Consider the following 18423-nt stretch of genomic DNA (forward strand, 5'->3'; position numbering starts at 1 on the left):
CCTATCCCATTGCTCCATTCCACCACAGTGGGAATGAAAAAACAAAGCCCTTCGGATGATTCTGATGGAACGCTAAAAGGTTGGAAACCACTCTTCTCAACTCTGGCCTCAATATGCTCCCTTTCCCCATAAAACGTAACCTACTGATTTCTAATTGCATAATAGCAGAACTTAACTATTTAATCCTCTCCATCTTCTGCTTTCTAACCCTCGTTTAAATTCCTTCCCTAAGCTACTCTGCAGGCTGGCAGATCAGCTAGAATCCATGTGTCTGAACCTCCTGCATCTCAGCCAATCTGTGAGTTCTGGATCCCCAGTGTCTCACAACACGGGAGCCCCCCTGTACCCTGCGGTGTTTCATATTCACAGCACTCCTTCACCAGTTTTTTCTTCCCTTTTTAGGGCTACACACACAGCATATAGTTCCCAGGCTGGGGGTCTAATTGGAGCTACAGCTGCTGGCCTACACCACGGCCATAGCAACGCCAGATCTGAGCCATGTCTGCGACCTACACCACCGCTCACAGCAACGCTGGATCCTTAACTCACTGAGCGAGACCAGGGCTCAAACCCACAACCTCATGGTTCCTAGTCGGATTCTTTTCTGTGTGCCACGACAGGAACTCCCTTCACCAGTATTTAATACCAACAAAGTATTGAAAACTACATTCCACAGAGGTTTATATTAATGTAACCTCAAGCGCAGCTAAGTAACAGTAAAGAGTCCAGGAGTTCCCATCATGCTCAGCAGAATCGAATCTGATTAGCATCCATGAGGTTACGAGTTCGATGCCCAGCCTTGCTCAGTGGTTTTAAGGATCTAGTATTGCCGTGAGCTGTGGTGTAGGTTGCAGACGTGGCTCGGACCTGGCATTGCTGTGGCTGTGGTATAGGCCAGTGGCTACAGTTCCAATTCGACCCTTAGCCTGGGAACCTCCATATGCCACAGGTGTGGCCCTAAAAAGACAAAAAATTCCAAATACACCGGGGGTTAAATAAGTTGCTTCTCTTTCCACTGTTTATTATTAATGTACAAAATATACAAAACCAAAAGAAAAAGAAAAATACTCATCCTCAAATCCATTGTGGCTCTAACCATAGACCCTGCACAAAACCCAACCAATCCACTGTTTTCATAGAAAACAACTGATGCTGAGACAGGTGAAGGAAAGGGCTGGAGAGGGCCAGTCACCCTAACGAATCCACCCAGGAAGGCACCTGGTGGGGACTCAGAGGTGGCTGACAGGGCAAGGGAGCTGGAGGCCTCCCCCGACAAGGTTCCAGGTAGGGGCCAGGAGCGCACTCACTCCTGAAGGCAGTGCATGTAGTGTGACTGTCAGGCCCAGCACACCGGGCTTCAGTTGATGAAAAGCTGGTCTCACTGAAGTGTTTTAATTTCCAGAATGAGCCGTAGGCAAGGGTGGACCGCCACAAAGAGCCACCCCTAGGCCAGCTCAAACTTGACTGGATGCAGATAGGAATTTGCCATCATCGAACCCAGCCAGACCCATGCTGCAAACTCGGCTCTTCAGACGGTCGCAGTCCTTAGAGAAAGAATTCAGAACGGATGGCTGGAGGGGGGGTGGGGGGGCGAGGTGTGTTCCGGACTCAAATCCAGCCGGACCGAGCCCCTCCGTGCAGAGGGAGGTAGAGCACCCCTTACCAGCTCTACCCCGCAGGGAGGAATATCCGTGGCTGGGATGATCTCACACGCGTCGGGACCCAGCGCAGGAGAGCAGAGGTGGGCTCCGGCCTCGCTAGCTTCAGGTTCTCCGGCACGCAGGGTCACACCGGGGAGGGAGGGACTTGGGAAACCGGACAACTCTCCTCAAAAAGTGAAGCCAACTGGGTCTCCTCTTCAGTCCAGGGTACAGAATGTGTCCAGTCTCTCCTCCCCAGACTGGAGGGAAATATGTACATCGATGCGCACCAGTGATCAGAAAACCCCGAGGAACCCAGGCAGGTGGGCGCTGAGGGGGCCAGCTCCTCATCGGCTGGGGGCAGGGGACAGTGGGCCTCACAGAAGCCATAAAAGGGTGGAAGGAGCCAGGCTACAGTCCGCAGGGCTGTGTGCGGGCGGGCGGGCGGTCCTAGGGCAGGGGGGGCCCATTGACACCCGGGTGGTAGAAGGCACAGTTGTTCTCGTAGCGGCAGTTGCCCTTCATCATGAAATGTCGACAAACGGGGCGCTTTGACATGTCTGTGGGAACGAGGGGGGAATGACGGTTAGACAGAATAGCTCAGAGGTCAGTACCACCCTCGCGGCAGCAGTCCAAGCCTCCTGAGAAGCATCTTTCAGCGACACCAAGCTTGGGGGCCTGGGGGAAGGGTAAAAGGTAGGAGCTGCCAGGCATGCTGGGAACTGGGAACGAGGTGACCCGGGGTTCTGCCTGCCACACCTGAGGTAGTGACAGCCCCCCCGCCAATGCCTGTATGGGACACCAAGAGGCACACAAGGGGACAGGGAGCATCCTCACCTCCTCCGTGGTTGTGGCCTCCATCATGCCCTCGGTGGCCCCCTCCTCCGTGACCAGGGCCATCATGGCCACGGTGTTCATGAGGTGGCGGCCCTCTATGGTCGTGGCCTCGGTGACCAGGGACATCATGAGGCCTGTGGCCATGGGGCCCCCCATGTCCAGGGCCTTCATGGGGCCGATGTCCACCACCAGCACCCATTCCTCCGCCAGGGCCTTCGTGGGGGCGATGTCCACTGCCTCCACCCATGCCACCGCCGGGACCTTCATGGGGGCGATGCCCCCCACCCATGCCACCGCCAGGGCCTTCGTGGGGGCGATGTCCCCCACCCATGCCACCGCCAGGGCCTTCGTGGGGGCGATGTCCACTGCCGCTGCTCATGCCCCCGCCAGGGCCTTCATGGGGACGATGCCCACCGCCTCCAACCATGCCCCCGCCGGGGCCCCCTCGTCCATTAGGCGGTCCTCCACCAGAGCGCCCTCCTCTGGCCCCTCGGAAAGGAGGAGGAGGAGGAGGAGGTTCATTTCCTCCTCGGCCACCGCGTCCTCTATGGTATGGTCCAGGACCTGGTCCTGGTCCCCCTCGCATCGGGCCACCCCGCATGGGGTCACCCGGGCCATCCCAGAAGGGATCACCCCCCCGGGGAGGGGGTGGGGGACCCAGGAGACGAGGACCCACTGGCCCACCAGGGCCCCCAGGGCCTCCATGGGGACCTATTGGGGGAGGAAAGGGAGAGAGACAGTATCAGCTGCCTGTCACACCCAAGGATTGCCACTCCCAGCTTTCATCACCCCTGTAGCATCACCAGACCCAAAGTACAGGGACAAGCCCATTCCACCCTCTCCCCCACTACCTACCAGGCATAGGCCCCCCGGGCCCAGGGGGGAAATGCTGCATGCCCTTAGGGCCCCCAGGGCCTCCTGGGGGGAAACCGTTGGCGATCGGACCAGGGCCCAAGAGTCCATGGGGCACTGTTAATGCAAAAGGAACAAAGCCGTGAGCAGGGGCTGCTGGAAGAGCAGCAGGGCGTCTCCCCACTTAGGTGTGCCCGGCCCACCTCCAGACCAACCTGGCAGAGCACCACGCTCTCTGTTCAGTCTTCCCCTCCCACGTCTTGCTGCCCAGTGGCAACACCCCTGCTCCCCCAACTCCACTGCAGGCCTGCTGGCCTGGGCCCCAGGGCTGGCGGGGAGCATTACCCAGCATCTGCTTGATCTTGTCCGAATAGTCGGGTTGCTTCAGCAGCTCCTCTGAGGGATGACTGTTAGGGCTACCCTGGGAGGCAAGGTCGGGAGGGAACAAGGTCAACCGAGGACAAGGGCAACAAGCAGTCGAGGAAGGAAAACCCGAGGGGGAAGTAAGCGGGAAGGGGAGGCGAGGGCTGAGGAGAAAGGGAGTGGGAAAGGGGCCGGGGCTCATACCATGATGGACGTGAGGATCTCCTGGACATTGATGCCGCCTCCTCCGGGACCCTGGGGGCTCTTCCCGGCACCCATGCTCCCCATAAGATTGGCCAGGACAGGAGGCAATTTTGAACCACCTGCCCCATCGGGTGAGCCACCGGCACCCCCAGGTTCCAAGGTCTCAACATATGGGGTCTCATCCATGGAACATTCCTGAAAGAACAGGGAACAATCAGGACCAAAAAAGAATGAAGAGTCAGTCTCACACGAAAGATGCGTTAAAATTAATCACACCTCTCATCACCATATAACCTTCACTCACCTCATCTAGGGGGATGAGTTTTGGGGGGACGGGTTCATAGGGCTCAGGATCAGGCTCATGAGGACTGTCAGGAATGCCGCAGGTAACAGAAAAAAGAAGCATGACAGTCAAATTATTTATTCAAGCCCTCCTCTTCCCTCCCACCCCCACCCGCTTGCGACTCACCCCAGAGCAGAGCAAGTGCCTCTCTAAGGCTTAATGTCCCAAGAAGGGAGCCCCTATTCTGCTCACCTCTCCTTGTTCAGGAAAAGCTCCTGAAGGATCCCCTTCTCCCGCTCAGCCTGGATGTACCGCTCCTGGCTATTGCTTCCAGGGGTGACGAGAGGCGAGGGCAGCACCAGAGGCCGGGGGCAGACCCAGGGCACCTTCTCCTCCATGTTGTCGTGGCTCAGACGCCGGGCCGTCTCAAACGCGTGTCGGTCTGACAGTATCTCTCGCTTGGCTGCCTCGCCAAAGTCCTTGATCTTATTCACATTAACTATGGGCCAGGAGAAAAGAAGCAAGAGGGAAGTAAGCCCCACCAAGCCCTTTTGAACCTGCCTACAGCCCACCTGCCACCCTGCCTACTTGATCTCTAACCTCGTTCAGTCTCATCCAGCTCAAAATAGAAATACTCTCTCAGTTTGCCCTCCTCAGGCCACGTCACAGTTTTCCTCTTCCTGCCTTTCCGTGTCAGCTGGCTGGGATCTCCGGGACTCTCCACTGGCTTTGCATCCAGAGCTCCTGGCTCCAAAGAGGCTGCAAGCAGGAGTGGTTTCAGACCGGATCCTTCCTTCTAGAAAACCCCCCAACCTGAGCCAGTGTCTAGACTTACCCGTATCCATGAGCTCCGGGACTTCGACAGGGGGAACTGGGGTCCCGGGACGGTCTGTGTCCATAGCCTCCGAAGGAGGTGCTGGCTCTGGGGAAGAAGGTTTGGCTGTGCTTGGTTCTGTGCTTGTTTTCCCTTCAAATGGGCTTGGCTATTGTGAAAGAAAAAGAAGTGAATGAGCGGACAGGAAAGCCAAGGAAGGTCAAGGCCAGGCAGTTAGTCCACGGTCCCAGGCAGGATTCCCACCAAGCAGGTCCCCTGAAGGACAGCTCTGTCTCTTGTCTGCCCCCACCAGCCTACACCTGAGACACAGCTGCTCTGTCCTCCCCACGTGCCCAGCTGCCGCGCCCTCCCTTCCCCTGGACCTCTTCTACCCGGGCACTGGCACCTACTGCCTAGCGCCCATACCTTGGCCGCTGTGGGTGACAGCACCTTCTTCTTCTTCTTAATTTTGATGCCTGGAACAGGGGCTGAATTGAGCGCATCTAGAAAGCCCAGGCCCTCCATAGCTGCAAAACAAAAAGGCATAAGATGGAATCAGCAGACCTTCTCCATTATCCTAATTCCCACAAAGTCTGAACAGAAAACCGGCCAACAGAGACCCTGCCCTGTGCTTATTTGGACACAACAGGCTCCAGGTGACCAGAAAGCATATGTAGGTTTCACACCACAAATTCTCGCCATTACGCTTTTTTTTTTTTTTTTTTTTAAATTTGTGGTCACACCCTTAGCATACGGAAGTTCCAGGGACTGAATCCAAGCTGCAGCTGCAACCTGAGAAGCAGCTATGGCAATGCCGGATCCTTTAATCCACTGCACTGGGCTGAGGATCGACCCAAGCCACTGCAGTTGGATTCTTAACCCACTGGGCCACAGGAGTAACTCCTATCTTTTTTATTTTTTTCTTTTTTGGCTGCCCCACAGTATACGGAGTTCCCAGTCCAGGGATCAGATCCACGCCGTAGTTGTGACCTAAGATGCAGCTGTAGCCACACCGGCTCCTTAACCCACTGTGCCGGGCTGAGGATCAAACCTATGTCCCAGTACTCCCAAAATGCTGCCGATCCTGCTGCACCACAGCGGGAACTCCCTATCTTTTATTTAAGGCAGGCAAGTTGTGGCCTTGGATATGAATCAGAGCTCAGGTAACTGACAAGGCCAGTCGCCAGGAACATGACAGATTACCTTGCCAGCTGGGAGTGCCCCAACCAGCCCTGCCTGCCTACCTTATCTCTAAAATTACTCCTAATCCAGTGTGTTCACAACAGTGGCTTGGGGCACCCAAGCAGTGACCCAAGCCACTACTGCGGCACAGGTTCGATCCCTGGCTGGGGGAACTTCCGAATGCTGTAGGTGGGGCCAAAAAATAAATAACTCCTAAATAAAATAACTCCTAAGTAACCCTATGAAGCGCTGCTATAAAGGGAATTCCAGAGTTGCAAACATTAAAGGACACCAAAAACTCAAGTGAAAACTGGAGGAAAGTGTCTCCTTTCCACAGAGCTTGCTCCCATTTCCCAGCACAGCCCCCCGTTTTTGACTCACGCTGTGGTGGGATGATCTTCACTTTGATCTCTTTGGTGGCATTGGGGGTCGTGTTGAGTGGCTTGTACTTCTTCTCTGCAGGGGGGGCAGCATCACCCAGGGCAGCTATGGAGCTGTGAGAAAAAGAACCGTCAACTGCAGCTGACTCACCCCTTCTCTCCTCCCGACATGCACAGACCCGGCCATTCGAAAACCCACAACACGGTCCGCACCTCTGACGCTTGAGCGGGATGGGTTTAAGGTTGTACTTGTCAGAAACCACCACTGCACTGGCATTCTTCTTCACGGGCACCAAAGACGGGGTCTCCAGCTCCAGGCCTGGGGGAGGAAAGATGTGCTGCTGGGGCTGGACTCACTCCACCCACTCCTGACTCTTCCTCCCTTCACCTTCGTCTCGCCTTATAAACCCCATGACGATTCACCCACTGTCCTCCCTCGTCTACAGACTGGGTCACTGTACCATTAAGTCCAACTCCTCCACTGCAAGCCTCGGTCGTGCACGTCCCCGCAGAGGCCTGCCAGCAGCCTTACCGGTGGAACGGAACTTGGCGTGACTGGGCGCCGTGGTGCGGAGAGACTTAGGCTTCTCCCTCTTCTTCTCCGGGGCCTCCTCGGCCCGGGTCTCTGCCTTCACCTCAGTCAACGGTCGCTCAGGAGGGGTGGTTCGACTCTTTCCCTCTTCTTTGCGTTTCTTCTTATCTTTCTCTGTTGTGGAAAGACAGAGAAGAAAAGGATTTCACTTAGAGAGGAGAGAGACAGTCAGTCGGAGGTAAAGCAGGCTAGAGGCACGAAGGCCATGTCCCAGGGGCAAGAAATACCAGGGATAAAGGACCCAGGAGCTTACCAGCAGGCTGGGTGCTGCTCTGGGAGCGGATGACAGCCATCCAGTCACTGACAAGGACCGAGGCCAATTTCCGGAGCTCTGTGGGTGAGAGAAAAGGCCAATGCCAAAATAATGTAAGATATTATTCTTCCAGTAACTGAAAACAGACATGTTTGAAATATACATAAAAATCTGTGTAATGGGAAAAGGAACCCAGAGTTTGTTTTTTGCTTTTTAGGGCTGCATCCACAGTACATGGGGGTTCCCAGGCGTAGGGGTCGAATCAGAGCTGCAGCGGTCAGTCTACACCACAGCCACAGGAACACGTGATCCAAGCCGAGTCTGCGACCTACACCACAGCTCACAGCAAGCTGGATCCTTAACCCACTGAGCAAGGCCAGGGATCCAACTCACATTCTCGTGGATGCTAATTAGGTTCGTTACCACTGAGCCATGACAGGAACTTGCATTCTTTGCTGTTGAGGAAGAGTTCTTCTTTATGTAAAAACCTTGTCAGGAGTTCCTCTCGTGGCTCACTGGAAACAAATCTGACTCGTATCCATGAGGATGCAGGTTCGGTCCCTGCCCTTGCTCAGTGGGTTAACGATCTGGCGTTGCCGTGAGCTGTGGTGTAGGTTGCAGACGCGGCTCGGATCCCGCGTTGCTGTGGCTCTGGCGTAGGCCGGTGGCTACAGTTCTGATTAGACTCCTGGCCTGGGAACCTCCATATGCCGCGGGGAGCGGCCCAAGAAATAGCAAAAAGACAAAAAATAAATAAATAAATAAATAAAACTTGTTTAAAAAAAAGAAAGAAAAAAAATCCCCAAACTGAGCATTCCTACTACCAAAGGAAAGGAAAGCTAAGGAATGTTTTTCACTTAATCCTGTGAGTTGAAACAAAATCAGGACTCTTTCATCTTAGAATACATTTCCTGTGTTTTCTCCTCTAGCTCAAGGAGCTACACATAGGCTTGCCCAGGCCTAGGTGCTCCCTCCACACAAAACGGCCAAAGGCTTTTTTCCACAGGGACCTAGGACACTACTCCCAGAGATGAAGAGCAAGCCTGTATTTGGCTGCTCGGGGACCAGCTCTGCTACAATACTGCTCTCTCGCAGGAAACTAGTGTCTTGTGCTCCTGGTTTATACCTTGGGCATAAAATCTTTGGGTTATTTCTTTTGTTCTCTAAAGAAGAGCCTGTGACTTTCTGGACCCAGGCTTTGTCTTCAAGCCAGAACAATATGGCCCTCATCAGGAGCTCCCAAAACCCTCTGTCTTAGAAAAGGAAAGAATCGAGCCAAAAAAAAAAAAAGTTTCCATTGTGGCACAGCAAAAACGAATCCGACTAGGAACATGAGGTTTCAGGTTTGATCCCTGGCCTTGCTCAGTGGGTTAAGGAACCGGCGTTGCTGTTGAGTTGTGGTGTAGGTCGAAGACAAGGCTTGGATCCTGCGTTGCTGTGGCTGTGGCGTAGACTGGCGGCTACAGCTCCGACTAGACCCCTAGCCTGACAACCTCCTTATGCCATAAGTACGGCCCTGAAAAGACAAAAAAAGCCAATAAAAAGAAAAAGAAAAAAAGGAAAGAATTGGTTGCTATCAAAGCTACGATACAGTCCAGGAGTCGGGATTCTGCCCGTGCTCTATAGCAGAACGAGCATTATCTGTTGTTAGGAAAATAGAAATTGAGGGTCCTAGAATATGCTATATTTATTTAGAAAAACAGAAGTAAATGATGACAAGACATTCTAGGATGACACTATTTCTCCTGAAGAATTTTAAGTGTGTGCCTTTTACATCAAAAGATTTTTAGAAACAAAGGTGACTGAGCAGAAGTAGCAGAGGAAGGCCCAGGACAGAGAGGAGGGACTGGTGGCCCTTACCTTCATCCTCACTTGACTTGCTCAGCTGCTTCACCAGCTTGGCCGTGTTGTTCTAGGGGAGACAGGGAACAGCAGGAAGCTCAGCGCCAGGCGTAAACGCAGCCCCCTCAGAGCTAACAACCCACAGACTCTCGAGCTCTTGAACGGTGACTAACGCTGAGACAGCACTTTACCTCTAACAAAGCCTTTGGAAACATGGTCTTAACTGCTTAAGGCCACCCAGATAGGTTCAATTATGCCCATCTTACAGATGAGAAAAATCAAGGCTTTGATTTAGGAAGTGCCCCATATTACACACCTATTAAAGGTGATAAGCTCAAACCAAATATTCTGATTTAAAATTCCTACTTTTTTCTTTTTCAGGCCACACCTGTGGCATTTTTTCCCCACCATTCTACCCCACAGGCCCAAGAGTGTAACCACACCAGGGTCTCTGTCAGTTTTCCGTCTGCTACGCTAAACCAAAAGGGAAGAACCATGACTGGGAAGACTGAGGGTACCTGCTTGAGATGGTCAACAGTGAGCGGTAGGTGCTGCAAGGTGAGCAGGATTTGCTGCAAGAGGGGAATGTTGTTGGTTGTCTTCGAGTATGTCAGCCAATTGTTGAGAAGCTTGTAACCACCAACATCGATAAACCTGCAGGCAGGGAGGAGAATCTGTAATGCCCTTCGGGGTCCTGGGAGTTCACCCCACACAATGAGTCCCCCATCAATGACCCAGGAACCCTGTGCCTCACCTCCCCTGCCTTCTAACTACATCTTCCCATCCCAGCCGCCCAGGTCCCCACTTACTTGACCAGTATTTCTGGTGAACGAGTCTGCAGGAGAATGTTCAAGTAAGTGCATCGACTCACCATCTTTCGTGCTTCCTTCATCAGACTGTAAGAGATGAGTTAAGGTCAGAAGTGCAGCAGTCAGAGTAGAAGGCTGTCTACTCTGCGGGAGCACCTAGAGACCCTGATGCCTTGGGACTTTGCTGCAGAGCTGGGGGAGGTCACAGAGGCCACTAGAAGGAAGGGGTGGGTCAGGAGCCATGTGGAAACCCACCCAAGGATGGAAAACAACTGAGGGGACATACTGAAGTCTCCGATCTGGGGAAGTGAGCATCACTGCATCCCTCGCACACAGGACACATTGGATTCTGCTTCGGGGGAATACTTCTAGCCTTCAACTACAATCTAACTCTTCAAATGTGATTGGGATTGGCTCAGTCTCTTGCTTTCTCCAGAAAAACTTGAGGATCTCTGAAGGAAAATGACGTTCTGGGAATACAGAACGTGACCCAAAACAGAACCAAGAATTCGGGCACCTGGCTCCTGTTTCCTTCCTTCCGCTGGGACTTTGGCTCTCCAAATACCCAGATTCCATAAGGCCAGGGACCAAGGAATCAGCTTTCTCTGTCGCTAGTCCTAACGTAACTGGATTTGAATCTCAGTCCACTGACTCTTTCCTCTCAAGGAACACTCACTGCTGTCTGCTGTAACTACCACCACCACATGGAGTATCTTCTGCTCACGACAAATTCAAAGGGTACAGACTCACCTGAAAATCTTTGAAATCCCATCCACACTCTTGACTTCCCCATCTCGGTTAAGGAAGCTATCCAGGCCCTTGAGAAGCTCTTTGGGGTCTATGGGACCTGAACCCATGTTGGAGGTTTCTAAGATGAGAGAATAAAACAAATCCCAGAATAAATGGGTGGCAAGGACAGTGCCAGTTGTCCACTAATAAGTTATTCCATCTCTACATTTGACAATTAACAGTGGCTAATTATCCAAGCTATATTCAAATGTACACACCATTTTCCACCTAAGAAAAATCCACACAATTGTTACTACCGAGAAAACAGTCCTGGCAGGCAGAGCACAGGGTTGGTTAACACACGACTGAAGGGAAGACAGGCTGGAGGCCTGAGGTAGCCTTTACCTCTCCTCTAGCTCCCAGGCACAGCCTTCCAGGACAGTTCAACCTCACCACACTGTATGCACATCCCCCAAACAAACACTCAACTCTCCAAGGCACTTTTGCTTATTAGGTCCTGTTTCTCCTTAGCTGCTGATAAATCTGGTTTTGTTTTTTTTTTTTAAAGCAAATATACAGCTTGGTAAGTACTGGACCATTTGTGGGTACTTGAGCTAAGTGCCTTCTAAGAGTCAATTCCTTTCCATCTTAGTCCATAAAGAGTCCATCTCCACATGTGGCAAGATATGTTCTGCTTGAACCAGGAGATAATCAGCTAAAGCTGTAGATGGAAGAGAAGAAAATGACACTTGAAAACCGAACCTCTCTCCACATAAGTTTGGGGTAGCTCCCCAAAATAGACAAATGGATGTAAAGGATATTAAGTAGGTCCTCCTAAGCCTTGAACAGAATGTCACTCATTAGCCAAACACTGCACACGTTTTTATTGTTTCAGAGTTAACGGCAAGAATGCACTGTGGTTTCAAAAGCAAAGATGCGACTCTGACCCCCATTCCCCACCTAAATCACACCACCATCCAAGATTCCCCAAGGAATGCTTGAAATTAGAAACTATGGGGCCAAAAAGAATGGAACAAATCAAACGAGAAGCTGGGAAAATGCCATTAAATGTTAAGTAGCTACTCTAGACCAGGTTAGAAAAGGAATTAATTAAAAGCTAAACACAGCTGTTATGAGACAGAGACATGTAAAGCAATTCCTAAGGCCAGAACCCAAGCTCAAGAGAGGTCACTCAGAATCAATATGGTTCTGATTAGGATTGTTATCCACAATACCCCTAAACACTGGCTTCTGAGCAGAAAAGAAAGCCACTTCAGTAATATCGACACTTGGGAGATAAGAGGAACGCTCTGGGAGAAGGTGGCAAGGAGCAAACAGCTTCCCGCATCTAGTACAGAGACAACAGATGGGAGCCCAGCAGAAGGGTGGGGAAAATCAGTGTTTTACCAAGACGACTATATTTCCTGCAGAAAAGAAAACAGGCTTCTTATAAGATCATGTTAATTTGTTCTATTTGTTCTCAAACCAGAAGAGAAAAACAAGCATAACAATCTCATCCTTTTAATCCCAACGAAAAGGTTAATAAATGTTTACATTGACAGGTCCTAACAACCTAGGTGAGAAGAAGCAGAGGCAGTGGAGGAACTTGGTTCCTGAGACTATAACCTGTGGTCTGAATAGAGGAAGAGGAGATAAGGTAAGAAACACTGAGAGGTGAGCAAACCCGGGTTAATTGTGCTGTTGCTGCTGTCCTGGAATCTCCATGAGGTCAGGTAGAACCTGAGGTCCGAGGAAAAACATTCAAGTCCAATACCAGATAAATCACAAGTTCACAGGCCAAATCCACTTGTGTGGCAATACTTACACACAGAGACAAACATAGGGATAAAGGAATTTCCCCCTTGTAATAAGACACTACGAAGTAAGACAGACACTACAAGGAGAGATAGAAATACAATAAAGGAATGCATAGAGCAGATTTCCCATCTGCTGGAGACTGAAAAGGCAATAAGCAAGTCCAAAGTAATAGTATTTATCATCAGCAACAAAATATACACAATTTGACCAACAAGCCTTCAATTAAACTAATTTCATTTCAACCCGTGTCCCCTAAACCCAGCTGGCCGGTCAGATTCAAACCCAGAGTTGAATACACAGCACCTTGGAGAACTCCCTTTTGCATATCCACCCACCAGTTAAGCCAACAGGTCTGCTTCTGGCACCTCCTTCAGAAACAAAAACTGTCACCTGAGCTTCAATGTTCCTGTGCCTGAGGGTGGGAGACAAGAGAATAACCACCTTTGAAGCCAGTGAGTTCACAGCTAAATTCTGTCCAAGTGTCTTCTGCTGGGAATGGGACCCAGGGACAACTTTTTAATACCCATTCAGAACAAGAATGAAAGACATTAATAGTCAAGAACAGCTAGGAGACAAAGCAGAAGAAAGGTTAAATATTCACTTTCTGCTATATTTTCCCAAGTATTTATATTCTGGAAATGGAATTAACAAAACTAAATTTTGTCTCACAAGCACCAATCATGTGGTTTTAAAATGTAAGTGGATTTTCTCATGATGGGTTCCCTCCAGGCAGCTTAGTTTTCACTCATTTAAAATGAAGGACCCCAAGTGTCTTAATAAGCTAATTTCCTTATTTTGAAGTCAGTACATTAGAAAGAAGTTCCAAGGCACTCAAGTGGAAAGGAATGAAGAGCCTAAATTCCTGGCACAGGCCTCCAGCAGAAAAGGCAAATGAGCCGACCAGGAAAGAAGGGGCAGTGACCCAGGGTCACAATGGATCTGGAGCCTGGAGTTTCAGAAAGCTTCCTGGGACCAAAATAATCCAGGACATGCTATGTTTTAACCTTCTTGAAGGAAGAACATACGGGGGTGGGGCGCAACCCCTGGCATTATCTCCCCCTTGTCCTAAAGCTGGGCTCTCCTCACTGAGGACGCTGCCGGCAGAGATGTGCACTGACACAAAGCGCTGGGGAATTCTCTACCTTCTTAGAGATAAAAAAATTAAGCCTCAAAGTGACGTCAACTCCTGCCCCCAGATGAATTTTACTTGAGTTATTGATTAAATAAGGTGAAAAATATCTAGCTTGCTCAAGTTTTTACATACCCATCGCCAAACGAAACAACTGAATTGGTTCAGGACAAAAATTCAATGCAAGGTTAAAAACAATCACAACACTCTGCTAACAAAGGTGAAAGGAGTCCCAGATTTACCTTAACTTAGAGGCCTTAGCACGTCTGGAAATGAAACGCTTCGTAGTTAGCCCCTTACACTCCCCCTTTCTTTCCTCGGTAACTGAGGCATTTCCTAGTCTGACTCAGCAGTGGGTTGAATTATGTCTCTCAGGCGATTCACAAGGCCGCAGCTCTCTCCAAGGAGTTAGCTCCCACCCCTCAAAGTCATTCGGAAAACCTGGCAGCCCATGCCCTCCCCAAGAGCTTATCCGACTTTCAGCAAGGGATAATCACCCCAGCCCCACTCAAAGGACAGGATCCCCGGATCTCTGGCCACAAACTACAAGGTTCAGGTTCTCCAAGGTTCTCTGGATGGATCTGGTTTCCCTTAGAAGAGCTTTTCCCCCATCTCCCATGTTAAGGTAGATCTTCTTTATTAATCCCCTGCTCACTAGAGATCAGGAACCCCAGTGGGTAGAATGTTCAGCTCCCAAGGAAGGTATGCTGCAGAGGCACATGGCAAACTGCTTAAAAGATAAAAAACTTGAGGTCAGTAGGACATGTGGAAGAGTCCCTCCCATCCAATCCAGAAGGTTAAGTAATAAGCTAAGAATCCAGCCCCAGTAGAAAATTAGCCCTGGAAGTCTCACCAAGTCACCAGAGAACAGCTGTACAAAATGGCTTTCCACTTCTGCCTAGAACCTTCAGGCTTCAGGGCAGGACTTTAGAAAAATGAAAAGTATATGGAGGGTCTGATAAAGATTTGACTTCAGAAAAGTTGGAGGAAGAAAGGTAAGAAAGGGACAGGACACCCAATAACCACCCGCAGGGGGGCATGGCTTTTCAACATGCACCAATTGCTACAGCACCGCACAAGTTGAAAAACGAAGAGGACATTATTTTCCCATTGCTTTTAAGGAATTTTAGAAGGAAAAAAATTCAAAGGGTGGCTCTTTGGAAAAAAAGAAATGAAGGTTGTGAAACGTAGTACCAGAAAGGTTTTGCTTACCAGAAACCGTAGCTGGATTCCCCCTGCCTCGAGTTTACAACTGCCGCCTCCTTTCCTAAAGATTCACTTCTCATCCTAGTACCAATGTACAGGAGCTAAGCAACTGGAGAACGTGACACAGCACTGAACACAAAGAGCTCACCCCCAAACCCGGAGGTGGGAATAAGGGTGATTTAGAAGAAAGTCCTCAAGTTCCCACTCTCCCCCAGGTTCTCATTATACAAAGTGACCAAATGCAGGAGGCCCAAGGGCTGGCTCCTGAGCAGAAACGGTACATTTCAGGGTCATTAGGCCCCAGTTACCTACTGCAGTTACGCTTTCACAAGCCCTGTGTCTTTCCCCTGTATCCCCCAACACACGCTCACACACACACTCCCCCCAAAAGCTCCCAGACTTAAAGTATAGCTCTTTGGTTTCCCACCCATGGCAACTAAAGCAAGGAACACTTCCAAAAGCAGTGGTGATGAGTGAATGGTGAAAATAAAAGCAACAGGCTCGGGACTGTTAAATACAAAAACAAAGAATTGCCCAAGGAGATGGACAGCTTTTAAGACCTAATTCCTGTAAGCTTTTAAGATAATGACTATGAAAGATTTTAAGAAAATAAGGAAAACAGCCTTTTCCGTTCTAACAGCAGCGTGCATAAGGAGTCCAGAAGGCATCAGCTCGGGGTGGAGTTTCAAGAGGGTGGAGGGAGGAGGAAGAAAGCTTATTACATCACCTTTCAATGCTGCTCCTCCCCCTTGACCAAGTTTCTAGGGCGGCCCTAAGCTCTGGATGGCAAAAGGGGGAGAAAAACAACAAAGAAGCAGGGACGCCATTTTGTAATGGAGAAGAGGACTCAAACTTAAAAAGCTATCCCCAGCTCTGCCGGTAGCTATTTACATTAAAAATCACCCCTTTTTAGTAAGAAAAACCAAAAAGCAGCCCCCCACCCTGTGCAGAAGCCTTTGACCTACTTTGAATCAGTTAAGAGCGTTGTGAAAATAAAAGCAATTAAAATATTTAAAAAAGAACAATTTTCTGCGGGGAAGAATTGAATTTGCAATTGAGGTTCAACCTTACTATCGACCACCCCCCATCCTCCCTATAAAGGGAAAGGGGGAGGACTTGGACCCCTGTCAACAAATAGGGTTGAGGTGGGAGGACAGGAGAAAAATGGGTCAAGACACAACCTGCAACGCCGCTTGGAAGACAAAAGGACAAAGAAAGTCGCCATATTGAAGCAGGGAAGAAAAAAATTCCTTTTAACGACAAAATGCTAGCATTCAATTGCACTAAATGGCTTTTAAAATTATACTCCTGATTTCCACATTTCCCCAACCTTTCCACCCTCTACTTAACTGTATTACCCCCCCACCCCCGCCAAAAAGTATCAAGTTAAAAATGTTAATCACTTTTTCTGCTTTTAAATAACCTATGCAATCTGCAACAATTACAAGACATTTTTTACCTCCCCAACTATTATCTTGTATGTATTGGCACTAAGACTATATTTTGCCCTGAATTAAGTGTCTTGCAATCTTTATTCCTAGATTGCCACCTATATTAAGCACACAAATATACCCCAAGCAAATTACATCAAAATTGAGAGGAGTTAACAATCATTTAAAGTCATAGTCAACTACTATTTCTCTGCCCATCTCCTTACCCTGCAATCTTTATGTACAGATTGCTTATTAATCTGGCAAATTGAAAGGCGCCCTGCTTGTCTCACACACAAAGAAGTGGGACTTCTGGGCCACAAGATCCACCATCTTTTGTATGTGAGCTCATTAACCCTTTTGAAGACTGCAGCTAACGAGAGGAAGGTAACCATTCCTCTTTATAAAAAAGTAAACACTTATGGCTTTGGCAGTCTGGAAATTGGCTGGATTACCAAGGGTTAACCATCAAAATCCTAACTTGCTGGCCCTCCCTCCACCCTCTCCTTGCCCGCACCAGGGCAGGGAAGAGGTAGGTGGTAGAGGAGAGAACACCACTGTTAAGACCCAAAGGCCCTTTTAATGGAGATTAAGCGACCGGATCGGTCCTTCTCCAGTTCTCTATTTGTTCTATGGTCTCATTTCGTCCTCTCATTATTTTTGGTTTCACAACGGGAAACGTTGATTTCTTGTTGCAAGGCTGGTTTTTGAAAATTCGACACTTACTATCCAATTTTTTTGCGACGTCAGCACCTCGGGCTCAGGGGGGGAGGGGGTTAAAATTTTAGAGAAAAAAATAAAACAACCAACCAGGACCCAAAACTCAATTATTTGCGGGGCCTCATTGGATCAAAAAGTCTCTTTAAAAAAAATAAAGGCCAACTCAGTATTCATTTCCCCCCCCACCCAACTCCATTTAGGGAGGGGGGTCGTAGAAAAAAAGTTCTGAGTGGATTCAAAAAAGTAAACGCTGGATGAGTGAATTTGAGTGGGTTTGGGAAGGGAGGGTGGTTGATTATTTTTGAAGTTATGTGGTGACGGTCCTTCGGCCACAGATTTCAAGTCCCAAGCAGCGTGGGCTGGTGGGGTGGGCAAGATAGGTGGGAAGGGGCAGAAGACACAAGTGGTTGGGCTGGTGGCTGCTGTTTTCCCTTTCCCCCCTCTCTCAGGATCCTTTCAAGGGCTTAGATGTTGCTGCGGCTTGTTTCTTTTTTCCTCGTGGCTGGCCTGTCTTTCTCCGAGAAAATTCAAACCTGGGATAAAAGGAACAAAAGGGAGAAAGATACAATCAATACGGGTTGCTCGGAAACGCCCCAAAATACCGTTTTTGTTGCCCTCAAACACCTCTGTGTCCCATCCCGAAAACAGCCGCTTAACACAAGTCATGGCTCCCAACTGAGCCTAGGCCGAACCCGTTTCCCAGGCCAAAAATGTCACCCTCCAACCGACAAAAAGGCGAAACTTACCTCTAAACGAACCCCAGAATGGCGGCTGCCCGCTCGGGCGGAGTCTTTTATACCCGGACGCCGCCCAACGCGCGCAAACGTGCCAGTGAAGCGCCCTTGTCGCGAGACATTGTGCGCGAGGCGTGAGTTCATTGGCCAACCAGAAAGACAACTCGCCAGCTGATTGGCTAGCCTGTCTTCGGCTTCGCTCAGCCCCTTCCCCTGGGCACCCTCTTCCGCCTCCTTCCTGGCCCGCTAACGCGTGCGCGTGACCGGGCGGCCTAGCACCTCCCTTTCCTCTGCTTCCACCACTTCCGCCCTCGAGACCATTTCTCACCCTGGGTTGGTAGAATCGGACCGGCGCATGCGCAGTGAGAGAATCTCGGTCAAAATCTCCTTCAAAATTGCTTACAAGACAAACTCGAAGAATGAGGTCTAAGAATCGTAGTGACTGGTGCCGCAAAAACGCAATTTTGAGGCCGAATTCGATTGTGACGCAGTTGAAATTGCCTTCTCCTTATGGCCCCCCTTTCTCGTTTCCGTCTTGACGCAGATGCGCGGCCGTCTTCCGCACTGCGGGCGCGTCCTTGGCCCTACCCCCAGTCAGTTTCCAGG

At 49.9% G+C, this 18423-nt stretch overlaps 1 protein-coding gene across 5 annotated transcripts; it reads right to left on the reverse strand.

The window, feature by feature from the left end:
• Window positions 1-991: 991 nt before the first annotated feature.
• PPP1R10 (protein phosphatase 1 regulatory subunit 10) lies at window positions 992-18419 on the reverse strand. Of its 5 annotated transcripts, none has more exons than XM_021097915.2 (20): window positions 18221-18419; window positions 17090-17616; window positions 10802-10919; window positions 10052-10138; window positions 9761-9896; window positions 9261-9312; window positions 7401-7478; window positions 7088-7261; window positions 6769-6874; window positions 6557-6669; window positions 5420-5520; window positions 5015-5162; window positions 4780-4938; window positions 4432-4678; window positions 4201-4264; window positions 3897-4091; window positions 3675-3750; window positions 3333-3446; window positions 2478-3188; window positions 992-2200 (listed from the first exon to the last, which is right to left on the reverse strand). In XM_021097915.2, the coding sequence occupies exons 3-20, from the start codon at window positions 10906-10908 to the stop codon at window positions 2091-2093; spliced, it is 2778 nt and encodes a 925-aa protein (XP_020953574.1). In that variant the 5' UTR covers window positions 10909-10919; window positions 17090-17616; window positions 18221-18419; the 3' UTR covers window positions 992-2090. The 5 variants fall into 5 exon arrangements, with proteins under 5 accessions (XP_020953574.1, XP_005653509.1, XP_005653508.1 ...); XM_005653452.4 differs by having other exon boundaries at window positions 18146-18419; XM_005653451.4 differs by having other exon boundaries at window positions 17830-18419.
• Window positions 18420-18423: the final 4 nt, after the last annotated feature.

The sequence above is a fragment of the Sus scrofa genome, chromosome 7 (genome assembly GCF_054392235.1).
Source record: "Sus scrofa isolate SSC_HxYL_T2T_F1_AM1 chromosome 7, Sscrofa_HxYL_maternal_Yorkshire_Landrace_v2.0, whole genome shotgun sequence".
NCBI classification, from domain to species: domain Eukaryota; kingdom Metazoa; phylum Chordata; class Mammalia; order Artiodactyla; family Suidae; genus Sus; species Sus scrofa.

Bases quoted from the DNA above. Each gene is read 5' to 3' on its own strand.
- PPP1R10 (XM_021097915.2), bottom strand. From the start codon at position 10,908: ATGGGTTCAGGTCCCATAGACCCCAAAGAGCTTCTCAAGGGCCTGGAT. The intron at 9,313-9,760 runs GTACCCTCAGTC...TGTCTCCCCTAG, and splicing joins CTGTTGACCATCTCAAGCAG to AACAACACGGCCAAGCTGGT. The intron at 5,521-6,556 runs GTGAGTCAAAAA...TTTGTTTTGCAG, and splicing joins GAAGATCATCCCACCACAGC to CTATGGAGGGCCTGGGCTTT.